This window comes from Pristis pectinata, chromosome 18, assembly GCF_009764475.1.
Source record: "Pristis pectinata isolate sPriPec2 chromosome 18, sPriPec2.1.pri, whole genome shotgun sequence".
Lineage (NCBI taxonomy): Eukaryota > Metazoa > Chordata > Chondrichthyes > Rhinopristiformes > Pristidae > Pristis > Pristis pectinata.
The window spans coordinates 9,609,262-9,636,811 of NC_067422.1; the positions used below are offsets into that span (position 1 = coordinate 9,609,262).

Genomic DNA, 27,550 nt, shown 5'->3' on the forward strand with positions numbered 1-27,550 from the left:
TAATTAGAGAATTATATTTTTATTATTCTGCAATATTATTCATTGTAATGAATTTAGTAACAAGTGAATATGCTCATGAACTATTCCGACACTGGCATCAAAGCTGTTGATTCTGAAGTCACAAATATACCAAGTTTAAAAATTCATAACCTTTGAAACCATTGCCTTCAATATTTGCAGCCTTAATACAAAATCTCACAGTGCACAGCAACATTGTTTCGGTTAGAAAACTTTTCCTCTTACCAATATTGTACAGAATTACTAATGGTCTCCAGCATTAAGCTTGCTGTAAAATAAGTGCCAACAACATAAATGAATACCATCACACTAACACTGAAGCTTCAGATGAATACATTTGGGAATGGAGGAGTTGTAACCGATACAGACTCAGTAATTATTGATGATTGTGGCCACTGAACTATGGTGTAAAATTTCCTATTTGACCACTTCAATGAACAAGTTGACATTATTAACAGGAAAATCTTAATCCAATATGAACATCTTTCCTCATTAAGCAAACAGACAATTAGTTTTTGCTGCACAACTACTTTGGGAACAGGGTTACCTTTACAGACTGCTCACCGTGAACTATGTAGAAGCTGTATTAGTGGCTGAGAGCTCTGATCAAGCACCTCCATTTGCCAGTGCTTAGATGCTGAGCAACTAATGATAAAGGAATGAAAACTGCCTCCAACAACAGTCGAGATCTCAATGTAAAGGGAATAGCAAAAGGAATAATGGCAGCACCAGGGTAGACTTCAGGAACAGGGGTAGGCTGCACTGTTTGAAGGCTGCAAGTTTTCAAAGAGTTTCCTTGGCAATTTGGCCTTGTCCCCAAAGGCAGAATGATTTGAAGCCAAGAGCTGTCCGGTTTTCGGTGGCCAACCAGCGAACTCGTTTTCCTTGTGATCCTGCTTAGTTAGCTGATCATCATTTGCAAAGTAGCAGAGCCTGCAGGTGGCCCGGTACATGTCCATTCCCCCGATCACCTCAACCTGGAGGAACAGAGCAAAGCATTAAACTAACACACATAAACAAGGGCAAAGGGCTGGGGTACCAAAAGCCCTGGATCTGAAACCATTAATTGCCTTAAGAGGCCTTGCACGCCACAGTCATCCTAAAAGGAACAACATCAGATCGTTGTTCATTTCAACACCACTCACCCACAATGTCTTCATCCAACAAAAAAAATCTCTCACCATCAGTCCTGGAAATTTCAATTAACTGGGCATTCATATACTTTTGGTAAAGAGGCCTCCAGAAACTTGGACTTACTTTACAAACCATGTTAATGAGTTTGTTTCTTGATACAACATAGTTGTGCATTCAAGTCCCTCTCCAGAGACTTAAAAAATAATGCATTTATTCACAGGACTTCGACATTGCTGGCTGTAATTATCCAGCCATTATTGCCCTAGAACTTCAGATTGTTAGGAGTGAGTCTAGAGCCACAAGACAAGATAAAGATGGCAGTTTAGAAGGTTATGGGCCAAATGCTGGCAAATGGGACTAGCTTGGATGGATCTCTTGGTTGGCATGGGCCAGTTGGGCTGAAGGGCTCATTTCTGTGCTGTACAACTGTAAATCCTTCAAGATGCCATTAAAGACCTGATTAGCCTTTACAACAATCCAGTGGCTTTGCGGCTTAATGTTACTCTCACTTTTTCTTCCAATTCCAGATTTGATTTAATTAAAAAAAATCTAATTCATTTCCTATGGCAGCATTCAGAAATCGTAAATCCAAATTAATGGCACTTGCTGCAGGTCCATTTCCTTAACAACTAGACTATTGTAGGCAAGACTAGGTCAGCCTTCCAGTGCAGCACTGAGAGACTGCCACATTGTCAGCGGTGCTAGCTTTTGGACAGAATATTAAATAGAGACCCCGCTTGCTCTCTCATGTGGATAGAAAAGATGCCACACGACTACTTTGGAGGTAGCACTGGGACTCCTTCAGGACATGCTTGCCTATATTTAAAAATCACAGTCAACATCACCGAAGTCAGTGATGCCTTAGTCATCACATTGTTGCCTGTGGGAGCTTGCTGTGCATAAAATGGCCATTATCTTTCCTACATAACACCTGTGCTGAAGTTGATAAACATGTCCTTTCACCTTCTATCCCTTGCCCTGAGAACCCCGACAATGGGAGAAACAGACTCGCCCTGGAGTTCAGCACAGAATCACACTGCCATATTCAGCTGGGAGAAGGTTAGCGGGATCAATGATCTCGGTAAATAATCCCACACAGAGATCATCTTTCTTATCCTCAGTTTGCAGTCCCTGTCCCAATACAAACAAGGTGCTGGAGGAACTCAGCGGGTCAGGCAGCATCTATAGAGGGAAATAAACAGTCGATGTTTTGGGTTGAGACCCTTCATCGGGGCCAGAAGGGAAGAGGGCAGAAGCCGGAAATGAGGGGGTTGGGGGGAGTGGGGAGGAGCACAGGCTGGCAGGTGAGAGGGGGAAGGTGGGTGGGAGAGATGCAAGAAGCTGAGGGGTGGTGGTTGAAGAGGCAAAGGGCTGAAGGAGGAATCCGGTAGAATCCCCAACATTGATTTCTCTAACTTCCGGTAACCCCTCCCCTCTTGTCCCCCCCCCCCCCCGTTTTCCCTCATTCCTGTGGGGCCCCCTCACCCCTTCCCCTGCCCTCATGACCTGCCCCTCTATTCCCCAGCTCCTTCCCTTTATGCCATGGTCCACTGCCCTCTCCTACCAGATTCCTCCTCCTTCAGCCCTTTGCCTCTTCTACCCATCACCTCTCGGCTTCTTACATCTACCCCCTCCCCCACCTGCATACCTTCCCCCTCTCACCTGCTAGTCTGTGCTCTCCCACGCCACCCCCCCCCCCCCCCCCCCCCCCCAATTCTGGCCTCTGCCCCCTTCCTTTCCAGTCCTGATGAAGGGTCTCGACCTGAAACGTTCCTCCAGCACTGTGTGTGTTGCTCCAGATTCCAGCATCTCATGTCTCCTGTCCCAATACCCAGTGTATAAGCTTCTCAATGACACACAGCCTTCCCCCACTCCATTTTTCTGGCTGCCCTACAGCCTTCCTGGCAAAACCCCAAGCAGATCGCAGACATGGATCAAATGTAGGCAAGTGGGATTGGTGTAGACAAGTACAATGGTCAGAGTGGACATGGTGGGCTGAAGGTCCTGTTTCTCTGCTGCACATTCACCCCATCTATACCTTACACTACATTAAAATGTTCCCATAAACTCTCTAACTGAACCTGTTCCTTTAAATCCTACACACCCGCTCGATCCCTTTAAAATCCAATTCTAAGACCAAGGCTTTGATTGCACTGGCACAGGCAACTGTTTTCTATTTTGATTATATTCCATGAAGCACCTGGAACCACTTTTCTCTGCCCTACAGACACTGCATATGTTGCTGTTGATACACAAGTGAAGGATTAACTATTCATTTACAAAAGCAACTCACCATCACCATTCACACAGATTTCTTTTGCATTTAAACCAACCCTTGCACTCCCCTCCAAAAGAGGAAAGGTATTCATGACCAGATTAGTTTTCTCTCTCACCTATGGAATAACCACATTCATACTTAGCTGGGCTGCAGCATGTCTGAACTGGTTTCAAATACACCCTTCAGCTCAATTCTCCCATTGACAATCCTTCTCTGCTTTGGATTGAACTGAAACAACAGGAATATCTTGTATCTGTGCTGTGCTAAGCTGCCGCTTGGCCAAGGGATCAGGTAGGGGGCTGATTCAAATCTTCAAAGAACTGCAAGGGATCAGATTGCCTTTCCCTGTGTGGTTCACTTCTATGAGATGGCAGAAACTCCACTAGCACCCAGATTCCTCATCACAAACACATGGATGCTTGATGGTTCCATATGACAAGTGGCCAATTGACACAAAGATGGATGGTGCTCAGCATCTGATTTCAGGAAAGGAACAGTTCAAAGGAACACCCTTGGACAAAGGGGGAAGGAGTGACAAACACAAACCTCTTTCTCAAAGCCCAGCCTCTTGGTATAGGCAGCTTCTCGGTAACAATTCATGCACACAGCACTGAGTTTCACCACGCTCTCCGCCAGTGGAACCAGGTTCAAAATGTTGCCAAAAGCCTAGAGAACAGAATTATTTACAAATCACATACTGAAAATAATGCCTTAATTTTGGCACATTCACTCTAAAGAGACAGGAAGCCTTCTACCTATCCCATTGCAAGAACCCTCTGCTACTACCATCCCTACAAGTGTAATCAGGAATGAAAACCCTCTAGTTTTTCCCCCATCTTATTACTATTAACCCCAATTTGTCTGTCCACACCACATCAGCACTCGTGGGTGCTGATTTTATTGATCAGCCACCCCAGTGATGCACCATCAAAACCATTTTATGGATGATATTTTATTACTGGTGGGGCTGTGATTTTATTGCCCAGAGCAGCAGAACCAAATCTCCTGCGGGAAAGTACTTGCTCTCCACCGAATGTGGAAAGATCGGAAATTCTTGTGGTCTCCAAGGATATTTGATGAAAAGTATCAATTCCCTGCCCAAGGCAACATAAAATTGAGTGCACTTTGGGTGGTATTGAAGACATGGCTATGGCATTGAAAGGGTAGCACGTAGTCTGCACAAGATGACCACATTGGGCTTGCCGACGCAAGATGTATGCCCTTCTCACATCCTTCACTTACTTTCCGCTGGAATGTTCCATCTAGTGCGGCTACAATCACAGTCTTCCCCCTGTTAGCCATTTCCTCAGAGAATTCAACACAATCTGGAAACTGGAGAATGGGAGGTATTTAAGTACATTGCTGGACACTACTTTTGCTTGTGTTAATAAACAACTAGGTCAGTCAATCAACAGCTTGCTCCTTCATCACCATGTGTAACATTAGGAAATACTTCAAGGCACATTGCGAGGAAAATCATGGTAGCGTAGCGGTTAGCGTAACACTATTACAGCACCAGCGACCTGGGTTCAATTCCGGCCAGTCTGTAAGGAGTTTGTACGTTCTCCCTGCGTCCGCGTGGGTTCCCTCCCGCATTCTAAAGACGTACGGGTTAGGAAGTTGTGGGCATGCTATCTTGGCACTGGAAGGATGGTGACACTTGTGGGCTGCCCCCAGAGCATTTCACACAAGAGATGCATTTCACCGTACATGTGACTAATAAAGAAATCTCATCTCAAGCCCAATGCGTATGAAACAGCCTTTGCAAGTCACATTATTCTTCCAAAGTTTTCAATAGAGAAGGTTTCACACTCCAAGCTTCCTTACAGATTGAAAATACATAGATTGAAAATAAAATCAGTCGGCACAAAGATTTTGAACAGCTTCGCCTTTCAAAAAAAAAGAGTACTTACAAACTGTCCTTCATCAATTCCAACAACTGCTGATTGCAAAGCTTCTTGATAAATTTCACTCAGCTTTGTCGCAGAAACTGCGTGCATTGTAAATCTATAAAGAAAACAAAGTCATCGAATAGGAATTACAGTAAAATTCCCAACCAAGGACCAATAAAGGCATGCAAACTGAATAAAGACTGAGAAATCAAAAAGATGCAAAATTACATTTGTTTGACAACTTGGACAACCAATATGTACACAGAGTACAACTTCACAAAGCACTGTAAGTAAAAATGGGCAGAATTGAATCAAACTGTTTAAGTGGGGAGGCAGTTGCTGATACAAGAGCTTTAACAGAGGCAAGACATAGGTTATAGCAGAGCTGGAATTCCCAATTATTACAAATAGGGACAGAATAGAAGAGGAATTTAAAGCAAGAGCATTGCTAAAACATCTCTCAAGCAATGTGCCAGGGAGTTGATCAAAACAAAATCCACAAAGTAACAGAGGACATCAGTACAACTGCAGACCAGGCATTGAATTAGTGTTGAGTGCCAATATTTGATTCTAATTTACCCTGAGCAGATTTAGTCTCATCCCATTGAAATTGGCCCTTCTCTAATTATACATTTTTTTAAAATTAAAAATGTTAGAGTGGTCCACATCCTCTCCATATCTCCACTGAATCTTATGATATTATGATCACTATTCCCCAAATACTCCACTTGGCCTACTTCATTCCCCAGAAACCGACCTAGCAATGCCCCTTTCCTCATGAGGATGGAAATATACCAACAACTCCAGGATCTCTCCTTAAATCAATACTGTTAGCATCATAATTCCTTTTCTTATCTTTTCTGAACACCTTGTAGCCAGGAATATTTAGTACCAGATCCTGCTTTTCCTAGATAAATAAAATCCAGGTCTGTGTTATTGTCACAACATCAAAACTCATGTGGTAATTGTGGCCTGCAGATCTCCAACTGTTAAGTGTGCTTTAATCCTACACACAAGCTCTGGAAACTTATCCTGGACCATCTGTCTCTGTCTGGCCACAACCGAAATGGACCGCTTCTCTCAATGGTGCTGTTCATTCTCCCCAGATACTTAATGCACCTTTTATTCCCACTTTTCATTGGGGCATTCCAATGTCTACCCCCTGCCATCACCTCCCCTCCTCCACGCAACTTCTCTCTCTCACACCAAGGACCTTGGTCCAACTTCCAATAAAGTACAAAACAACTGCCCCAGAACCAGTTCTAATGCTCAAGGAATTTAAAACTGATATCTCCCCAGTCATGGCCTTCATCTCTACTGTCCTCTTACCTCCATACTCACAGGTGGATGGCTGGAGATCACTTGGAGGTCCTACTTCTTATGCTCATTCCTAACTTCATGAGACCTGCCTGCGGAACCTCATCTCTTTTCTTCTGCATGTCACTGACACATACCACAACTTGTGACTCACTTTCCTCCCCACTGAATACACTGCAGTCCCTCAGTAACATCTTTTATCCTAGTACCAGATTGGCAACACATGTCCACTGTCTGTCAAGCTGACTTTGGAATTCCCCATGATATTGCTCATTCTTCACTAGTTCCTCCACACTGAACCGCATCCCATCAAGGTGTCATCACCTCCACTAGTCTCTAACAGCAAGTACATGTTTGACAATGGTGGGATACCTTATAGGTGTCAGTCTTTTGGATGGCTACCCGTGGGCTTTCCTGAACTCTCTCTGGCTCCAGCATGACCACTTCCTGGGAAATAAAGTCCTGGAAACCTATAGTGCTCCTTGGTGACGCCAATCACTACTCAAGCTCGCGCCTGGTCAGTTGGAGAAACTGCCTACATGCATGGACCCCAGGACACATGAAGCATCCTAACATGGTATAGGAATTGCACGTCTCTGCTGTCCACCAACGATGCAAGAAAACTCATTTATTCTATTCATTTTTACATACACTTAAAGTTACTTGTTTCTTTTACCCTTAACTGCTGCACAGTTAAACCAAGTTTAAGGTAACAAGTGTCATGACTGTACAAGTTTATTTTAAAAAGCAAGTAGCACCTCTTTAATTTTTGTTTGTTCATCAAATTGCTGGTCTTAATTTTTACTGATGTACTCTGTGTCAAGTTGTACCATGCTATACAGGAAATGCAACCACTGAAGCACTAGAGAAAGGCATTTTTATTGGTCGTTTCTTGAATTCACTTAATCAAGGTTCCTTGTACTTGCCACCATCTGCCTCAACTTGTAACCACATCAAACTCTTGTCTAATCATAACGAGCTGAAACTGCCTTCTCACTTAGATCAATAGTTCTTTCTTTAGTGATCATTAAAGAGCATTTGCTGCTTTGGTTACAAAGTCAATATATCACTTCGACATGCAACATCTTAAGCAGTCTGTTCCATTACATACTGTGAAACTATTGACTTGTTGCCAACAGTAGGTTAAATCTGGTTACAACAGTGTGGGAATTTTTTTTTGGAAAACCAGTTGTTTTTCACTATTCTCAATTCAGTTCGATTCAAAAGTCAGTTAAATAACATGAGTTTCATGAACCCCAACTTGCATTAAGGTAAATAAAAACTCAAGATACTTCATGGAGACAAATCAAACAGGTAGATTAGATGAGGTAACAACCACATAGTCCAAGACACAAGCTTTAAGGGGGTCCCTTAAAAGAGGATGTGGAGAGTTTAAGAAAGGAACCCCCAACAGCTGAGAGCACAGCCACCACAGGCCCAGCATAGAGAGCCAAGAAAACATTCACATGATTTTTTTTATTTTAAAATGGTAGCTGAAGAAAGAATTAGGGGAAGGGTGCATTCTGATAAGATTGTCGGTTTATGAAGGAACTAGGAGACAAGAATAGAAACTCAATTGGAGACAAAGGAAACAAAAATAAAAATTCACTCAGAACAGGGGTCTCAGGCAAGCAGAAAGATGCAGGATAGGCCACTGGTAGCAGTTTTGGAGAAGCTGAAGTTCAGAGTACAAAGGGAAGCTAGCCAAGATGGTAATGGAATGGTTACGTATGGAGGGCAGACCTAATGTCTGGCCACATCAGCATCTCTCACACACCACTGAAACATGAGATCCCAAAGTCTTAATACTCTTCACTTTCAAGCTCTTTCCAATGGGTAAATCCTGCAGGAGCTGGGGACAGCTGCCACCAACTCATTGGAGGGTCCTAACTGCTTGGCCGAATGGTAACTCCTCAGGCTACTCCACAGAGGTCAAGCAGGACTTCTTGCCCAGTTACAGAGCAAAAGGACAAAACACACCATCTGGAGAAGGTACTGACCATCTCGTATTACAGCAGAACCATCAAGTGAGAGGTTTCCCCTTAAAGAGCTGTCAGTCAGATTTAGAGAAGTTACAGAAACATTTGCTTTGATTTTATCTTTATTTGTTTTTTATATTCTGAGCTGTCTATGTATATTAGTTTGGACTATTACAAAATGAGCTGTAGTTCACTGTAACCCATTACCTAATAGATAATAGGAACACAAGGATAGGTGGAAGATTGTTGACACAGTATAGTGTAATTCTTAGTTTTAAGTCAGCACTCACTTGTCATGTGTAGCCAGATCTTCTTTGCTGTACCGAGTGTCCTTTGCATACTTTACCAAAAGACACTGGTGTTGAGCAATCTGAAACCTTCTTACCCGGCGCATCAGTTCTGTACTGTGGTAGAAAGAACAGGGGTTTAGTCAAAACAACTGACTAGTTATCATGCACCATAAGACAAGATATTTGTTCACATATCCATCCTGTTTTCCAATGTCACCCAGCTATCTTTGCCTCAGCCCTTCTGTTGCTGAGATCCTCATTTATTCCCATTATCCCTAGACCCGCGTTTAAATCATTCAACCATTTTGTTTGCTCACATGGTGGCTCCACTCAATCTCTAACATTCAAATCCTTGTCTGGGTTAAGTCCCTCCCTTTCCATTCACCCACCCTACCAGGTTCCTAGCTCGAAGACACAAGAATGCAGATGCTGGAATCTGGAGCAAAAAGCAAAATGCTAGAAGAACTCAGCGAGTTGAGCAGCATCTGTGGAGGAAAATGGACAGTTGACATTTTTTGGTGCAGACCCTTCAGCTGGTTTCTAGACCTCCAGGTTGCTCAATTCTGATCCTTTGTACTCCTCACTTCACACAAGGCCGAAGTTCCACACCCCCATGTTCTGGGACCACTACACCACTTTTAAGACACTTCCTTCAACCAATCCCTTTGGCAATCTTTCCCAATATCACTTTGCGGCTGGGTGCCAAATTTTTGCCAAAATGACTTCTCACCACTGTTCAAAGTGCAATCAAAGTATATTTATTTAGCAGCTAAAAACACAGCATAAAATGTCTTAAGTGCCACACGGAAGAAGTTACCAACCAAATTATGATAAGGAAGGAGCTTTTAGAGCAGATGACCAAAAGCTTTATCAAAGCTGATTTTAAAAGGAATGCCTTAAAGCAGAATGATTTTGTTTGGAGTGTGAACTCCAGAGCTTAGTGTCTCGAAGCTGAAATTACTGCCACGATTAGCGGAGGAGATTAAACAAATTCACAAATAACAGCACTAAAGGAAATGAACTGGTAACTCCATTCATTCTGCACAGCCATTTCCTGTAATGAAACTGCATTGCCGCAGCACTTTTCAGAGCTGCTCCATAAAAGAGTCAACGTGGGGTGAAAAGATGAAAGGCAAACTTGCAGCTTTCACCGGGTTACTGTTGGAAACTCGGCATTTAAGTGATTCTATTGCCTAAAATAAGAAAGGAGCGAAAGCTTGAGCCCTCCAGAGAGAAACGCGGGAAAGTCACCGAGCCTAAAATGCAAGAGAACACTGCAGGCAATAACGTTTACCCCGTCTGTTGTAAAAATAACAATAAAAAAAAGGTTCAATCCTTTTACCTTTTCCCCGAGAACATCGGCCCGAAGATGATCTGTAATCACAAGAGAAAAAGAAATTATTTCAGCTGAATGTGTTCAGATTTGGCGCGTTTACAGAAAGGAAGTGGGGTCAGAACTTCAAATTAAAAAAAACCTCCACACACAACTTCATACATTCTCTCCACGACTGGACACCGCCAGCCAGAGATTCATTTAGCAGATGCATCCAATTGTTCAAGAGCAGCTTTGCCTACCTGAATTTGTCCCTTAACTTTGTTGGGAGACGACAGCGAGTCACCCGAAGGGGACAGACAGTTCATTCTGCAGAAAATATATATTTAAAAAAAATGTTAAAGTGCGAAATAATTTAATGCCACGAAGTTAAAGATCGTAGGAGAAAGTATGCTTCGTCCCCAGAAAAGTTGTACGCTCTGCAGCAACAGGACAAGAATGAATTCAAACTCCCCAACGCGCCAAAATTACATCACAAGTGAAACTGAACCAATCAGCTCACCCTCCCTCAGCTGAAGGAGGAACCGCTAGATTGAATTTGCACATAACCAACAGCTGAATCATTAAAAGGGGTATTATTAAATGAAATAAAATAATGACCAGGAAATTGCAGTTATTATAAAGATGATATGATGCTTATAAGATGCTATGTGCCAGTAAAGCTGCCTTTCATTCTGCCTGTGCATACATGTACTTGTGCATATGACAATGAACTTGACTTTGACCATCATTATTGGCTGTTATGAAACTGAATCCAACCTCTGGAGTAGGTGAGATAAATGATAGTGGATTCTGTCAGCATTTCGTGTTGCGGGGAATGGGGTTTTGCAGCCTATGTGATCTGCCAAAAAGTTGAGATAGTTACGACTGCTATTGATGCCAATGACCCTTAGACATGCCTTGTTCAAAGAGGTGCAAGAGTTTTTATGGCAAAATATGTCATAATTAATGTATTGGTCCTAAATTAAAATTGTTGGTAACGTGAAGCTTCTAACTCACTCAGATATTTCAAAATGTAATGGATTCAAAATCATAGGAATTATTTTACTTTTTTAAAATGTCTGTTTATGAAATTTCAGCATCTCAGAAATAGGGACAGGAGTTGGCTGTGAGATCCTTCATACCGCTGCACCATGATGGGAATGAATGCTCAGGGTGTTTGATGGAGCGCAAGTCAACTCCACTGCTTTGTCCTGCATGGTGCTGAGCTTCTGGAGAGTTGTTGGTGCAATGCTCATCCAGATAAGTGGAGACTATTCCGTCATGGTCTTGGTTGTGCCTTGCGCAGGATGGAAAGACAGTTGGTGTCATGAAATGAGTCATTCAGCTGCAGGATATCCAGCTCCTGATCTGCTCTTGTTGCCACTGTATTTATGCGATTAGGATAGCTGAGTTTCTGGTCGTCCCATTGAATGTCAAAGATATGTGGTTAGATTCACTCGTGTTGGTCATTGCCTGGCGCTTTTGTGGCATGAATGTTACTTGCCATTTATCAGTCTGAATGTTATCCTGGTCTTGCTGCATGCTGGTATAGGCTACATCTTTTGCTGGTAAGTTTCAAATGGAACTGAGCAGTGTGCAAACATCCAAATTTCTAACCCTATAATGGAAAGAAGGTCAATGATGACACAGCTGAAAATATCTGTGACTCAGATAGTGCCTTGAGGAGATCCTGCAGTGATGTCCCGGGGCTGGTAAGTTGGTTTATTATTTTGTCACAAACCAGCAACAAAAGAAACACACTGAGCATGATTCAGTGTTAAAAACTATTTTATTAATCACTACTTATGATAATACGTAAAATAAAAGTAAAAATGTTAGTATGTTAGAATTCAAGAATGTTAAACCTCGAACGTTAACCCCAAACCTAAACTCTTCGTGTGTGTGTGTGACAAAGTCCAAAACTCCCAGTTCCGGAATGGTTCTTAAAGTTCAGTTCCGCAAGCCATAAGGTGAAACATGAGCAAGGGCTTCTTCAACAACCACCGTTGTCTGAAGATAAGATGTAGATGTAGAAAAACATAGAGAGAGTACATACGAAATCCAAATGTTCCACGATGGAACCCAAACGACACTTCAGTGTTTACTCGGTAGTGACTTCCTCACCCCGAAAAGCATCCGAACCGTGGTCGTCCACACACACAAATACCTGTTTCCTTCTACAGGTCAGCAACAAAGTGAACTCCACTGGATTACTTCCAACTTCCATACATGGATCTCAGTGGCAAACACAGTTATTGTTTCTCATCCATCGATAGAGAAAACAAGCAGGCTGGTGTCTCTCTCCCTTCTCTCTCTCTCTCCTTCTTCTTCTTCAACAACGTCATTACGTCCTTTATCTTCTATTGACGTAAGCACGCCCCACACACACATACACACACACTCTCTATCTTAAAGGGACTTTCACTGAGTCCGTAACAATTGTCACATGTACCGAGGTACAGTGAAAAACTTGCCTTGCGTACCATTCAATCAGATCAATTCATTACAACAGTGCATTGAGGTAGTACAAAGTAAAACAATAACAGAGTGCAGAATAAAGTGTTATAGTTACAGGGAAAGTGCAATGCAGGTAGACAATAAGGTGCAAGGTCAAAATGAGGTAGGTTGTGAGGTCAAGAGTCCATCTTATTGTACTAGGGGACTGTTCAATAGTCATAACAGCAGTTATAAGACTACAGAACCTGTCCTTGAGCCTGGTGGTACGTGCTTTCAGGCTTTTGTATCTTCTGCCCAAGGGGAGGGGGGAGAAAAGAGAATGTCCAGGGTGGGTGGGGTCTTTGATTATGTTGGCTGCTTTACCGAAACAGCAAGGCTGGGAAGATTGACTTCCATCTTCTGAAACACTTTTATTTGTGTGATGTATCACTTTAACTATTGCAGTATTTTCCCTTTGATACTCATAGACTTCAGTTTTACCAGGGCTCCTTGATACCATACTCCTTCAAAACCTGCCTTGACATCAGGGTCAGTGACTCTTACCTCACCTCTAGAATTCAGCTCTTTGGTCCATGCTTGAACCAAGGGTATGATGAGAACTGTAGCCAAGAGGTCTTGGTATTGGGCATTGGTCAGTAGATTATTTGTGAGGAAGTACCACTTGATATAAGTGCTAGGTCTGTACAGTACAGCCTGGTCAACAAACATCTTGGACCCTCTTGCCATCAGACTAAGACCTTGCTCCATCAAGCTACCAATGACTAGTGTATATCCTAATGCAAAAGATATTGAGGGAATATTGAGGGCAACCCACATTATACAGTTGCCCCTTAAATTGAAAAATGGCTTTGCTGATGGCAATACAAAATTTGCATTTGTAAGGTTCACATCCAAATGCTTAGTCACAGTGGTTTTAAGAGAACAGAGTGTTGTATTGTGCTGCGCACAGTATTTTTTTAAACCAGGATTTATTTTTCAGCCCTTTTGCTGATTAAGCGTGATGAAAGAATAGAACAATTATGGACACCATGGTGAGATTTGTGTCAAGTGCATAGCTAAGTTACATGATATATTTTCTGAATTTGCGCTAACAATTAAGAAGGAACAACATTTATGGAATGCACTTCATGTAACTGATGCAGTTTTGTGAAAGCTTAAGGTAAGCTGTGATGCCAAAATTATTTTCAAGATTGATTCTTTTTTTGAAGAACTGTGTGATGGAAGATACAAAGATATTGGGGGTGGGAATTCAAGCATGGATCAGGGCCAAGGTCCAAAACTTGAGTGAAGTTGTACCTCAGGCCACATTGTCAAAATGCAGGAAAGGTGAGGATTAAGACTGGGCATTACATAGGACTGCCGCAGAAACAGGCCTTGCACCCAGGATCAGTTTACTTTACACACCCAAAAGTTTGGTGAAGTGGATTCTTATTTCTACCCTTGTGTATTGAAATAACCCTTTACAGAACGTGGCCCACTATAAGTGCCAGGAAGTTAGAGTAGGTGGATCACAGAAGACGAAACTGCTCTCAAGAGTTAGTGTCTGTGTGTCTTTCGAACTGAAAGGGCACACCCCTGCACCATCACCTGATACCCATGCAAATGTGCTTTACAGTACTGATCAAGGATGCAAGTCCTTTCCAATTATTCCCTCTCTCTTGTTCAAGATGCAAGTAACCACACTATCATCAGAAGCATACAAACCTTGGGGAAGCTGGAAAGCAAAACAGCTGGTGTTTTGGATTTTCAGATGATTGGGATTGAAATACAGCCATGAAATTTACTGCAGGATACTGGAAACTTGTTATAGTGGATGTTAGGTTGATTCATTGTGTCATAGTATTGCACAAGCGTAATGAGACTTTGTTGGAGCATAACCTTTTCCATATGTCATCTGGACAGGGCAGCCTTATCATTATTACTATGACTTTTGAACACCCTTAGTTGAACAGATATCAGAATCAGGTTTATTATCGCTGACATACATCATGAAATTTGTTGTTTTATGGCAGCAGTACAGTGCAAGACATAAAAATTACTATGTCACTAAACAAACAGACAAACAAACAAATAAGTAAATAGCTCAAAAGAGGAATAACAAGGTAGAGTCCATGGGTTCATGGACCGTTCAGAAATGATGGCAGAGGGAAAGAAGCTGTTCCTGAAATGTTGAGTGTGGGTCTTCAGGCTCCTGTACCTCTGCCCTGATGGTAGTAATGAGAAGAGGGCATGTCCCGGATGGTGATGGTCCTTAATGATGGATGCCGCCGCCTTGAGGCACCACCTCTTGAAGATGTCCTCGATGGAGGGGAGGGTTGTGCCTGTGATGGAGCTGGCTGAGTCTACAACCTTTTGCAGCCTCTTGCGATCCTGTGCGTTGGAGCCTCCATACCAGGCGGTGATGCAACCAGAATGCTCTCCACCATACATCTATAGAAATTTGCAAGAGTGTTTGACAACATACCAAATCTTCTCAAACTCCTAATGAAGTAGAGCTGCTGGCGTGCCTTCTTCGTGATTGCATCAATGTGTTGGGCCCAGGATAGATCCTCTGAGGTGGTGATGCCCAGGAACTTGAAGCTGCTCAGCCTTTCCATCACTGACCCCTCAATGAGGACTGGTGTGTGTCCTCCCGACTTCCCCTTCCTGAAGTCCACAATCAATTCCTTAGTCTTGCTGACATTGAGTGCGAGGTTGTTGTTGTGACACCACTCAACCAGCCGATCTATCTCCTGTATGCTTCCTCATCGCCATCTAAGATTCTGCCAACAACAGTGGTGTCATCGGCAAATTTATAGATGGCGTTTGAGCTGTGCCTAGCCAAGCAGTCATGAGTGTAGAGAGAGTAGAGCAGTGGGCTAAGCATGCATCCTTGAGGTGTACCTATGTTGATTGTCAGCAAGGAGGAGAATTTTCTGATGGCGGCCTCCGAGACAGAGGTCACAGGGTCGCCAGATGCTGTGGGGATTCACACAGGTGTAGTGTTATTCTCCCTTTCAAAGCATGCATAAAAGGCGTTGAGCTTATCGGGGAGTGAAGCATTGCTGCCAGTTATGCTGTTAGGTTTTGCCTTATAGGAAGTAATGGCACGCAAACCCTGCCACAGCTATCGTACATCGAATTGTGTCTCTAACTTCACTCGGAATTGCCTTTTCGCTCTCACAGTGACCTTCCGTAGGTCGTACCTGGACTTCTTGTAGGGTTCTGATTCGCCAGTTTTGAACGCCACAGGTCTAGCCCTCAGCAGACTGCGAATCTCCTGGTTCATCCAGGGATTCTGGTTTGGGAAGACTCGGTATGTTTTTGAAGGCACACGCTCATCCACGCAGGTCTTGATGAAGTCGGTGATGGCTGTGGCATATTCATTTAGATCTGATGATGAATCCTTGAATATGGTCCAGTCCACCGATTCAAAGCAGTCCTGTAAACGCTCCCCTGCCTCACTTGACCAGACCTTCGCCGTCCTCACCACTGGTGATGCGGTCTTCAGTCTCTGCCTATACGTTGGGAGTAGAAGTACAGCCAGGTGGTCGGACTTGCCAAAGTGCGGGCACGGGATGGCACGGCAAGCGCTCTTGATGGTGGTGTAACAGTAATCGAGTGTGTTGGCTCCTCTGGTTCCACAGGTGACATGTTGGTGATAGTTTGTTAGAGACTTTTTCAAGCTGGCCTGGTTGAAGTCCCCCATGATGATCAGAAAGGCATCAGGATGCGCTGTCTCGTGATTGTTGATCACAGTGCTCAGCTCCTCCAGTGCCGCCTTGTCATCTGCTGGGGGGGAATGTACACCGCTACCAGGATGACGGCGGAGAATTCCCTCGGCAGATAAAACAGACGACACTTGACCGCCACATGTTCTAGTTCAGGGGGTTGGGCAGGACTGAGACAGAACCACCACGTCTGGACACCACAAAGAGTTAATCATGAAGCAAACGCCGGTGCCTCTGCCTTTACCTGACGCCACCCTCCAGTCCATGCATTGGATGGTGAAGCCCTCAAACTGGAGCGCTGTGTCCGGAGTGCTGGGGGTGAGCCATGTCTCTGTGAACACAACAGTCCCTGGTGTCCCTCTGGTACTGCAGTCTTGCTCTGGGGCCTTCAATTTTATTTTCCAGAGACTGTTCATTAGACAGGAGAATGGTAGAAAAGGGGGACTTTAGGACCCTGTGTTTCAGTTTTACCTGCAGCACTGCCCTGCTATTTACCAATGACATAAGTGGTTCCTAAACAGTCCACTGTTTTGGATTTCAAAGTTCGACAAGCGAAGCACAGTTGTCTAGTAAGTGGAAAATTAAAGCTTGAAGTTATGATTTCATTTGAATGATTAAAATCAAGATTGTTAGTCTAGTGTTGTTGCTGTTGCTGCTTTGAGCTTCTGGTTGAGATTTCTTTTGCCTTAACCTGGAGGTCTTTATGGGATGGAGCAGGGGGGAATTGTTGGAAGACAAACGAAGAATGGGAAAGCTGGAAATGCAGTTCACACAGAGCTTTTGCTGCATTTTAATGACAAGGCCTCATTTAAATTGCCCTGCCTGAGTCCAGGCCAGAAGCCAGCTGAAGGCTGCTCAGCTGTTCAAAGGGAAAGTCGAGGCAGTGGTTGTGATTATGATCACAAGTTATGGAAGAGAGTCAACGATCTGGGATGGGAGGTCAGGGAGTGATCATGGGGAAGTTAGAGGAAGAGTAAGGAGAAAATGGGTGGGGAGTTGGGGATCCTGGGAGAAAGGGATCATAGGTCAGGGGAGGCTGGGTGTGCTAGGGGAGGGCAGATCCTATGTGGGGGGTGGGGGAAGGTTGGAAGCTCTGGGGGAGAGAAACTGTGAGTCAGAGGGGAAGGATGTGGGTCCTGGAGAAGGGAGATCGTGGGTCAGGGGAAGGTTGAGGGTCAGGAGAGAGAGAATGCATGGGTCGGTTGGGGTGGAGATTGCAGGACCTGGGGACGTTCGGGGGAAGGATCAGGGTTTGGAAGAAATCAGTGGCAGAGGGCAGAGTGGTGGGTGTGTGTGTGTGTGTGTGTGTGTGTGTGTGTGGGGGTGTGTGTGGTTGTGGGTGTGTGTGTGGTGATTATCACATTTCGAGGTGAGATTGTGGGTTGTTCGGTGAGGGGGGTGTGGTCGGTGAGGCTGAACCTTGTGTTGAGGGGATATGGGGACAGGTTGAAATCATGGGTTGGGGGTTTAATTTTTAGCTTTTACTTGCCCATCATTGCATGTGGAAACTTCTGCCACTGTTTCATGTTCAAGACCCGGATTGTATTTCTGATGCACCAGGGCATGATTGACTATTTATAGAGTAAATTATTGACTTCTTGTAAAGACACCCACAGAGAGATGTTGAAACCTCTGCAGTAAACACTGATAAAAGCCATTAGCATTTTCTCATGCATTGCTATTGAGACTCAGACTAATTTTGTATGACCTAGATTTCTATGCATGTATTGGAAGAATACGTTTCATCTGTTCACAAAGCATGGTGTAAGATAAAATGTAACAGATGCTGAAAATCTGAAATAAAACCAGAACATATTGTAAACACTCAGCTAGTCAGGGAGCATATGTAAAGAGAGAAACAGAACTGATATTTCAGATTCAGTGCCTTTCATCAGAACTTTAACATAATAATTAGAGGGACTATTATAGATTGTCTTTGGATCTTGTAGCTTTTTCCACCATATTTCATTGTTTCAATCATGTCGAAAAGTTTTGGAACATGTCTCTCATTCAATAACGTAACCATGGAAAACAATTTCTGCTGTTTTCCTTTTATTACAGTGCTATTATATAAATAGCTGAGAGTTAAAGACTGAATTCAAGGAATACGGATCAAAATTAGGGGTATAGTAAAACAGAGGCCTGTAATGAAGATCCAAAGAGAGATATAAGTTCAACTCCCATCCCAACACTGGGAAATTTAAATTCATATAATTAAATAAACCATGGAATAAGATGCTAGTGAGATAATGAAATTAGTAGATTATGGTCAAAATCCATTTCATTTACCAATATCATTTCATGAATTCCTTTCTCCTTGACGTGGTCTATGACTCCAGGCCTGCAGCAATGTGGTTGAGTATTAAACAATGAAAATAGTTTAACAAGTTAGTCAGTTCAAGGACAAATGGGATATCTATGAAGTGATGGCCTTGAAGACCCTTCATGAGAACAGGGAACGAGAGAAAATGGCTTTAAGTTGCAGAGAGGAAGGAGAAGTGATGAATAGGACAATAGGAATATCACTGATAGGGTGAAGCCACGGTTATCACGGTGACAGGGGTGATGAAGCTATCTGGTTGATTGATTAATGATGGTTAAATGAAGAGAAATCAAAGGGACACATAAAAACTGTGAAATGCAAATCAAATCTGTAGCCAATTTCCAACAGATCAAGCAGTGTTAGTGAAGAGTGAAGGTGGAGTTAATCTTACAGATGGATAACCTACACAGACCTGTCCGGTTCTGATACAAACAGAGAAAGTAAGTTGCTTGAAATTGTTGAATTCAGCACTTGAGTCCAGGAAGTTGCAACGTGCACAAATAAAGGATGAGGTGCTGTTCTTCAAGCTTAATTTGAGCCTTGTTAGTACAGTACAGGGAGCCACAAACAGATAGCTCAAAGTGAGAGTGGGATGGAGAATTAAAGTGAAAGGCAGCTGGAAACTCAGGGTTGCCCCTGTAGACTGAACACAAGTGCCCTGCAAAATAGTAACCCTGTCTGTGTTTGGTTTCTCCGATATTGATAAGATATCTTTATTAGTCACATGTACATCGAAACACACAGTAAAATGCATCTTTTGAGTAGAGTGTTCTGAGGGCAGCCCGCAAGTGTGGCCACACTTCCGGCGCCGACATAGCGTGCCCACAACTTCCTAACCTCCATGTGCTCCGGTTTCCTCCCTAACGTCTTTGGAATGTGGGAGGAAACCGGAGCATCCGGAGGAAACACACGCAGACACGGGGAGAACGTACAACCTCCTTACAGGCAGCGGCTGGAATTGAACCCAGGTCGCTGGCACTGTAATAGCGTTACGCTAACTGCTACATTACCGTGCCTGCCTGAGGAGACCCATGTCCTGAACAGTGAATGCAGTACGCTAGATTGGAAGTGAATACAGCCATGTGTCATTGCATCTATTAAGCTACAACAGAATAGTTAACATTCTTCACTGAATCTGAGTAATATTAGATCATTTTTGGCTGGGATTTTACTTTGCCATAGGCTGTGACTTAAGATGCTGCTTGTCCAGTTTGCGGTAAGTGAAAGAATTTCCATAATTCTCCATCATACCTTGGTTGTTCTAAAACAAATACTGAAAAGCAAAATACTGTAGATGCTGGAATACTGAGATAAAATGCCATTAATACCTAGCAGGCCAGGCAGCATCTATAGAGAAAAAAATCCAAGCTGCTGAAGGGTCACACCGAAATCATTAATTCTGTTTCTTCATAGATGTTGCTGATGTGCTAAGTATTTCCAGCACTTTTAGCTTTTCCTGGAAAATATTGACTTCATTCTCAGAGGGATATTATAAATACTTATAACAGTATAATTTTCTAACATCCTCCAAGTCAAGGGTTCTGAACCTGTGGTGCACACACTCCTGGGGAACAGAAGACATCGCTGGTGAGGGGGAGGGAGTGATATGTGGCAGAAATTGGGCCATGGCAGATTTGTGATGCCACAGGTATTTACCCCGTGGATGAGGGGTGAGAGGTGAAGGGGTTGGAGTGAAGATTGTAGGAGATGGTCAAACAAACAATCCAGGGAGATGATTGGAAAGATCATTATAAGAAATTGGAAGGTGATCAAATAAGATTATTAAAGGGGAGTCGGGCAAACAAATTGTGAAGACAATTGGGTGGGTAATCAGCGGTGAGTTGGAGAGACAGGAAGATGGGGGCCAGGCATAAGCTCAGTGAGGGGGGGGGGAAATTGAGGCAGGTGATCTGAGAAGATGGTTGGGGAGATAGTTAAGGAAGATAATAGGGCAAGTGATTGGATTGGGGCCACGTAGATGATCATGGGGAATGTTGGACTGGTCAATTGACAACTTAGGGGCTAAAATTTAAACATATACTGGTGGGCATACTTAGGCTGCTGATAAATCTGGAAAGGGGAATGCAATCATGCTAAGTTTGGGAACCTCTGCTCTAAGCTATGTAATGATATAAAACATATAAATGTTTGAAGTGACATCTTTGACTACATAACATATATATGTAATCCAGTTATACTTCATTAAAGGTGCCTTTAAAAAAAACAGGCAGTCATTCACTGGCCAGTGCATCTCCTACACCGATTTTTTCAATTCCTATGCTGATTCCAGGTTGTGGAACAAGTTTCCAGGAGGATCTTAAATAACTGGCAGAATGAGCCATTGGAAGAAAATGGATAAAGAGGTCAGTGAATTTCTTTTCATATTTTTAATCTCAGGAAAGAAAAATTCCATTTACTGGTGTGCATTTCACTGCCTCTGGTCATCTCATTGTCATCGTAATGAAGCACCTCTTGTCAATGAATTATTATAGCACAGATGGAGGCCAGTCGGGTTAATCCAGTCAGCCACATTTCCTCGCTCTCTCCCTAATCCTGAAGTTTAATTTCCCTCAAGTGCCTATTCAATATCAGTTAGAAATCGCCGATCATCTCAGCTACCTTTGTACGAAGAAGTTCCACGTCAACATCATTCACGGCATAAAATGTTCTTCCTCTTGTCTTCCCTGTTTCTCTTGCCCAAAACCCGTTTCCCCTCGTCCTTGAACCTACCACTAATTAGAACAGCTTTTCTTTGTCCAATCTATCTGCAGTGAGGTTGCTGTTATAAGGAAAGAAATATGGCACCAATCTGTGCCCTGGAAGGTCCCTCAGAAACAACATGATAACCCGTTTTGGTGACATAGATCAGGGGAGGAATAACGAAAGGATGACTCACCTGTTCTTCTTTGAAATTGTGCCACAGGATCTTATGTCCTTCTGAGTCAGCAGATGAGGCCTCAATTTAACTTCTTCTCAGAACTTTTACAATGCAGCACTCGCACAATATTGCACTGGTGTCAGCCAAGATACTTGTGCTCAAGTCACTGGAGTGGGACTTAAGCCTGAAGCTGCTACCAAGTCATAGCTGACACCTCTACATTCTTTGTGCCTAGACTATTGACCAAGGAATAGAACATAGGAACAGAGAGGAAATGCTAGAACCGTCTAAAAATATATCGTTGGGCCACAGCAAGAGTACTGCATACAGCTCTGGTCATTGTACCACACCGGCTATGTGCTAATATGAATGAGGATGGAGAGGAGAATATAGCCAGGGCTAAAGAATTACTGTTATGAAACTAACTAGGCTGAAGTTAGACTGAAGGGAGACTAACTTCAGATATTTAAAATTATGAGACAACAGCAATAACCTGTTTTCCATAAAGGAATAGACAGTTGCTCGGGGGCATGGATTTAATTGGTAGAAGGGTTAGAGGGGAGTTGAGGAAAAAGGATTTCACTTGATATGACACAGGAGTCTGGAACTCAATACCTGAAAGAGTGTTGGAGCCAGAAGCTCTCAACAAATTTAAAAGGTAACCGAACCAACACTTGCAGAGCTATAAACTACAAGAGGAAGGAACTGGGAGTAATGTAAAGGTCCATTTTTCAACTGAATGGCCTCTCCCCGACCAGAACTGTATGCAGTACTCTTGCTGGGTCCTAACTATGCTTTTTAGACAGTTCTGGCATTTAGGTCCTTGATTCTAGGACCTTGAACGGTAACAACACCCAGTATGGTTAGAAACTATAATGTAAGCATCGTAGTGAAGGAAAGTGTTGAAGGACAGGTGCACGTAAAACGGCTTTAGAGTTGCAGGGAAGTGTCACTTAATCAGGAAGATTATCTCAAGTTTCTGTATTTCATCATGCTGCGCTGTGTCTAATTAGGATGGAATTTTGTGGATTGTGAGCACAGATGTTTTGGAACTCCTTGTCCCTTACTACAAGGTTTACTCAGATTGAGTAAACAAAAGTTAAATATAAAACAAGAAATCTGAGATCCAGTGTGCTCTGTGAGTAATATTTACATGATTAAAATAGCAACACGCATCAGTGAACCAAACACACTTGGCATTGTGGAAATGTAACAGGTTTTACAAGGCAGACATGTCAGGACCACCAGCTATTGCACTGCCCCCTCCAGTGGCCACAACAGCAATATGACCAGCGATCCAACGATTTTATGCTGGTTCTTCTTCCTTTTAGGCAGTCCCTTGGGATCGAGGATGACTTAGGATATCGAACAGTACAGCACAGGACTGCCCTGTTCTGAGTCATCCTTGATCCATTTGATTCCACTCCGGTTTTGTGGCTTCCAGGATGGCTAATAATGCCGAAGTAGAAGCCTTGGATTCTCCCGAGGTAGAGCAGGAGGACCCTGATGGGGCAGGCAACTGGGTAGTTTGTTGCATGGTGCGCCCCTTCTGATGCTTATACATGGTTTCCGTGTGCTCCTGGTGTTCTCAATACTGTCCAAAATGTTCCTTCTTCAGTTTGACTGGTCAAAGCCCAGAGACTCCTGTGAACTGGTGGGGGAGTTTCACTTCTTCAAGTAAGCTGAGCACATCCTTGAATCTTTTTCTCTGTTCATGTATGATTTCTTCCCATGACTGAGCTTGGAATAGAGTTTTGGGAGTCTGGTGTCAATACATGACCCTTCCGGTGCTGACAACTGAGTGTAACTTGGGCTTCGATACTGGGGATTTTGGTATGGGAGAGGACACTGCTGTTGGTTCACTTACCCTTGCAGTGAACTTAAGATAAAATAAGATCTTTATTAGTCACATGTGCATCGAAACACACAGCGAAATGCATCTTTGCGTAGAATGTTCTGGGGGGCAGCCCGCAAGTGTCGCCACGCTTCCGGCACCAATATAGCATGCCCACAACTTCCTAACCTGTATGTCTTTGGAATGTGGGAGGTAACCAGAGCATCTGGTGGAAACCCACGCAGTCATGGGGAGAACGTACAAACTCCTTACAGGCAGCGGCAGGAATTGAACCCAGGTCGCTGGTGGTGTAATAGCGTTATGCTAACCGCTACACTACCATGCCTGATTTTACAGAAATGGGGTTGGTGGTATTTTTTCCCGTGTTTGAAGTACCTGCTGTATGTAATCCAGAAGCATATAGGAAGGCAGAGTTCACTGCTGTCCAGTAGACCACAGGTTTTGTGCCAGGTTTGAAGTCTTGATTTTCCAGTATGATTTTCCTCAGTCAACTAAAGGTTGCTGTACATTTAAGCTTTATATGTGCTGGTACATTTAAGGCTGTGGTGAGATTGTGGTTTGTGTCTTGGCAACTTGCTCTGCAGTTGATCAGCATGACTATGATGGTCAGCACAAGATACCCACCAACTAATGGGATAGCCACAGTCCTAGAATTACTCCATCCCCAATAATTTAGGTTCATTTCCTTTGAAGGAAAAGTTATAAAGATGCCTTTACGCTCAGAGGAAAGTTTAAGATTCCCGGAATTTGTGATCTACCAGCATCGAGCCATGTTTCATGAGAGTTAAAATGAAATTATGGACCCCATATGATCTCCTTTACTTCTAATTTACACAACTAGGTTTGAGCCATGTTGATAAACAAAATGCATGTGTGGTTCCAACACTTGTATTTCAAGTTTCCGCATTGCTTTCCTTTTTTTTTAAAATTGTACTTATCAATCTAAAAGTGAATTACAGTTGGATGGGTAATTTGGTTCATATGGATGAAACAAACTCTGAATGTAAATCAGTCCTTTGCAGATAACAGCAAAATAACTGCATTTTCATTGAGTCCTATAATCCAAATCAGGTGAAAATGGCTTAACCATCTCATGTGCTTAGGTAACTTGAGAATGTGCAATAACTGTATTTGTTAACATCTTTATTTGGTGTAGGAACTAGAAAAGCAGTACTCTCCCAGTTGCTGGTCGCATCGTATGGGCAGATCTGCAGTAATAGAATCTCACATCAAAGAACTTACTAAAGGTTAGCTGTTCTATGGGTACATATTGCAATCACAGTTAGATTTTTGTAACATAAGTGCCTTGTAACATTGGGTGTGTATCACTTTAAGGATTGTAGCATCTAATCAACTGCTTTTGGTATATAATGTTTAGTGACAAACCACCAGACAGCATCTCTCTGAAGAATAGCTGTGTGTTTGTCTCTGTGTAGTAGACAACAGCAGAGAAAGGATTTATGTCTTTCTGTAGGTTATTTTGTTTAGTAAAACATTTTGTTAGTCTAATTTACCAATTCTCCTCCTGTTTCTCAGAGACTGATGCTGATATTATTTCTGTACATTCAATTTTCAACAAACAAGATTTGAACATTTTCTTCATATTTAATTGTTCTTGGGATGTGGGAAATGCTGCCAAGACCTTGTTTATTATAGATGGTCATTTAAGAAACAACCCAATGTGGATCAGGCCAAATACGGTTGCCAACAGTTGCACATTGGCTGGGACGTCCTGTATTTAAATGGAAATTGGCTGTTTTGTAAGTTAACAAGACACAAAAAATTCTGCAGATGCTGGAATCTGGAGCAATACACAAAAAGTGCTGGAGGAACTCAGCAGGTCAGGCAGCATCTATGGAGGGAACTAAACAGCTGACATTTCGGGCTGAGACCCTTCATCAGGACTGGAAAGAAAGAGGGCAGAAGCCAGAATAAGAAGTTGGGGGGAGGGGGAGGAGTGCACACAGGCAGGGGATAGGTGAGTTCAGGTGAGGGGGGGAAGGGAGGTGGGTGGGGGAGGGGGAGAATATGTAATAAGCTGAGAGGTAATAGGTAGAAGAGGCAAAAGGCTGAAGAAGAAGGAATCCAGTAGGAGAGGGCAGTGGACCATGGAATAAAGGACGGAGGAGGGGAGGAGAGGAGATGGGCAGGTCATCAAGGTGGGGGAAGGGAGCCACAGGAATAAGGGAAGACAAAGGATTGGGGGGGGGAAGAAAAAGAAGGGGTAGGGTTACTGGAAGTTAGCAAAATTGACGTTGAGGCCATCAGGTTGGAGACTCCCAAGGCGGAATATGAGGTGTAAGTTAACAATATGGTATGCCCTTTCTTCAGAATAATTTTGCCAACCAATAAAGATCAAGTCCAGGCCAATCTGAATGAGTCCAGGACAGTTTTTACATCACCCAATAAACACAAGAGCTAGGACCTTGGAGTCAAAGGCGAGCACTTTCAACTCATTGCCGATCTCTGAAATAAGTCGAGACTTACCTTGGATTGATTACCCCAATGGAAAATTTCACTGGAAGGAATCCTTCCTGGCCAGGCATTACAAGCCCCGCTCCTTGGAAGATCAGCCAATAATCACTCCTCTATTTTTGAAACATGGTGCTTCTAGCAGGTAGATTTGGCAGGTTCCCTTTCATAGAACTTAGAACAGTACAGCACAGGAACAGGCCCTTCAGCCCACCTGAACCAATTTAATGAAGCAGTTGGGTTTCCTCAACAACCTTCTTGGTTACTTGTTTCCTGCTGTTGGCCTACATGCACTTTCTCAACATGTCTGGACATTTTTAATAAACTACGCACCCCCAGGTCTCTCTGTTCTTGCAGGCTTTTAGAATTGTGTCCACTAGATTCTATTGCTTCTTCTCAATCTTCCTTCCAAAATGTAACATTTCACATCTTTCAGCATATCAATCATCTGCTACCAATCTGTCATTACACCAATCTGTCTCTATCTCCTTGATGTCTATTCCCATCCTCCTTACAGTTCACTAAACCTCCAAGTTTTGTATTATCCACAAGTCTCAGAAATTGTGCCCTGCACATGCAAATCTAAATCCCTAATACATACATGTTCTATGATTCTATATGAAGATAAGCAGTGGTCTTAGCACCCAAGTTTGGGGATTCCACCTCACGCTTCCCTGCAGTCCGAAAAGCAACCTTTCACTAATTATTATTTAATTTTGATCAAGTTACTGGGGAAAATGGTATCTTAGTGTATATTAAAAGAACCAGGAAATAAAGAAGTTGTTATAAAACAGAATTAGTGAAAGAATAGAAATGTTCTTTTTCTTACCCTCCAGGTACCCTTAAAGGTCGCAAGGAAGCTCATACAAAGTTAGATGAAGCCTATGGACAAGAAGATTGTGAGAAGTTAGACATTTATCTACCTCCAAATCCAACAACAGGTTGGTAGAATAACATAAGCACAGCAGCACAGTTTTAGCATAAGGTGTAGTTTTTCCAAATACCTGCTGTTGCTTTTTAAAGGTATTATTACGACTTGTGTCATGAACTGCATTTTGGGAAGCCATTTTTTCACTGCCAATTTTCTGAACTCATTTCTTCTGAAGTCAGTGACTCTTTGTCCATTCTTATACTTTATCTGTAGTGCTCATTATTTAGCATGTTAATTCTGACAATTAGTATTTCCAAACTTCATGGTTTCCTGCTTGGGTGCTACAGTCAGGATAGAACAGTGGTCTCTTTGGCCCTTTTCCATAAACAACTTTACTATTTCCAGGCTGAAATAAGTTTCTCATTACAGTTTTGGGATCAGACTTTGAACCTTATTGATCTGTGTGAAAAAGGAAACAGAATATTTACTGACAACGCTGTGGCATCCAATGAACCAGAGATGAGGCTGAGCATGTGATTTACAGCAATCTCAAGCACACAAACAAAACTGATGTACAGGCCCTCCCCAGGTTACAGTCAGAATTAACACGCAAAATAATGTGCACTGTTTGTTATCCAAACAGTTCGCAAGTCAGAAATGCAGCTGCGAACCGAGTTTCCAAGCGGCACAAGGTTGCCTGTAGCCCCACAGCAGCCAGCAAGTCGATTGTGCTGGTCTCCCAAATGCTCATTAGTATGTAC

The 27,550-nt window shown here is 43.0% G+C and overlaps 2 protein-coding genes across 3 annotated transcripts in view; one reads left to right on the forward strand and one right to left on the reverse strand.

The window, feature by feature from the left end:
* tk1 (thymidine kinase 1, soluble) lies at positions 1 to 27,170 on the reverse strand. Its single transcript, XM_052033160.1, has 9 exons — positions 26,923 to 27,170; positions 26,748 to 26,800; positions 10,484 to 10,550; positions 10,251 to 10,282; positions 8,909 to 9,022; positions 5,344 to 5,437; positions 4,673 to 4,762; positions 3,977 to 4,096; positions 1 to 995 (listed from the first exon to the last, which is right to left on the reverse strand). The coding sequence occupies exons 3-9, from the start codon at positions 10,547 to 10,549 to the stop codon at positions 759 to 761; spliced, it is 753 nt and encodes a 250-aa protein (XP_051889120.1). The 5' UTR covers position 10,550; positions 26,748 to 26,800; positions 26,923 to 27,170; the 3' UTR covers positions 1 to 758.
* afmid (arylformamidase) overlaps positions 13,757 to 27,550 on the forward strand; it is a 39,198-nt gene continuing 25,404 nt past the window's right edge. Inside the window, exons 1-4 of one of the 2 annotated variants that reach the window (XM_052033159.1) lie at positions 13,757 to 13,839; positions 21,004 to 21,076; positions 24,603 to 24,693; positions 26,755 to 26,859. In XM_052033159.1, the coding sequence (XP_051889119.1) occupies positions 21,047 to 21,076; positions 24,603 to 24,693; positions 26,755 to 26,859 (226 nt within the window). In that variant the 5' untranslated portion in view covers positions 13,757 to 13,839; positions 21,004 to 21,046. Of the gene's footprint in view, positions 13,840 to 16,917; positions 16,960 to 21,003; positions 21,077 to 24,602; positions 24,694 to 26,754; positions 26,860 to 27,550 lie in introns of those variants that run through there. The other variant, XM_052033158.1, reaches the window with a different exon arrangement.

Coding starts and splice junctions, on each gene's coding strand:
- tk1 (XM_052033160.1), bottom strand. CDS start 10,549: ATGAACTGTCTGTCCCCTTCGGGTGACTCGCTGTCGTCTCCCAACAAA. Junction 5,438..8,908: donor GATCTGGCTACACATGACAA/GTGAGTGCTGAC, acceptor TTTTCTTTATAG/ATTTACAATGCACGCAGTTT. Junction 4,763..5,343: donor GAATTGATGAAGGACAGTTT/GTAAGTACTCTT, acceptor CCCATTCTCCAG/TTTCCAGATTGTGTTGAATT.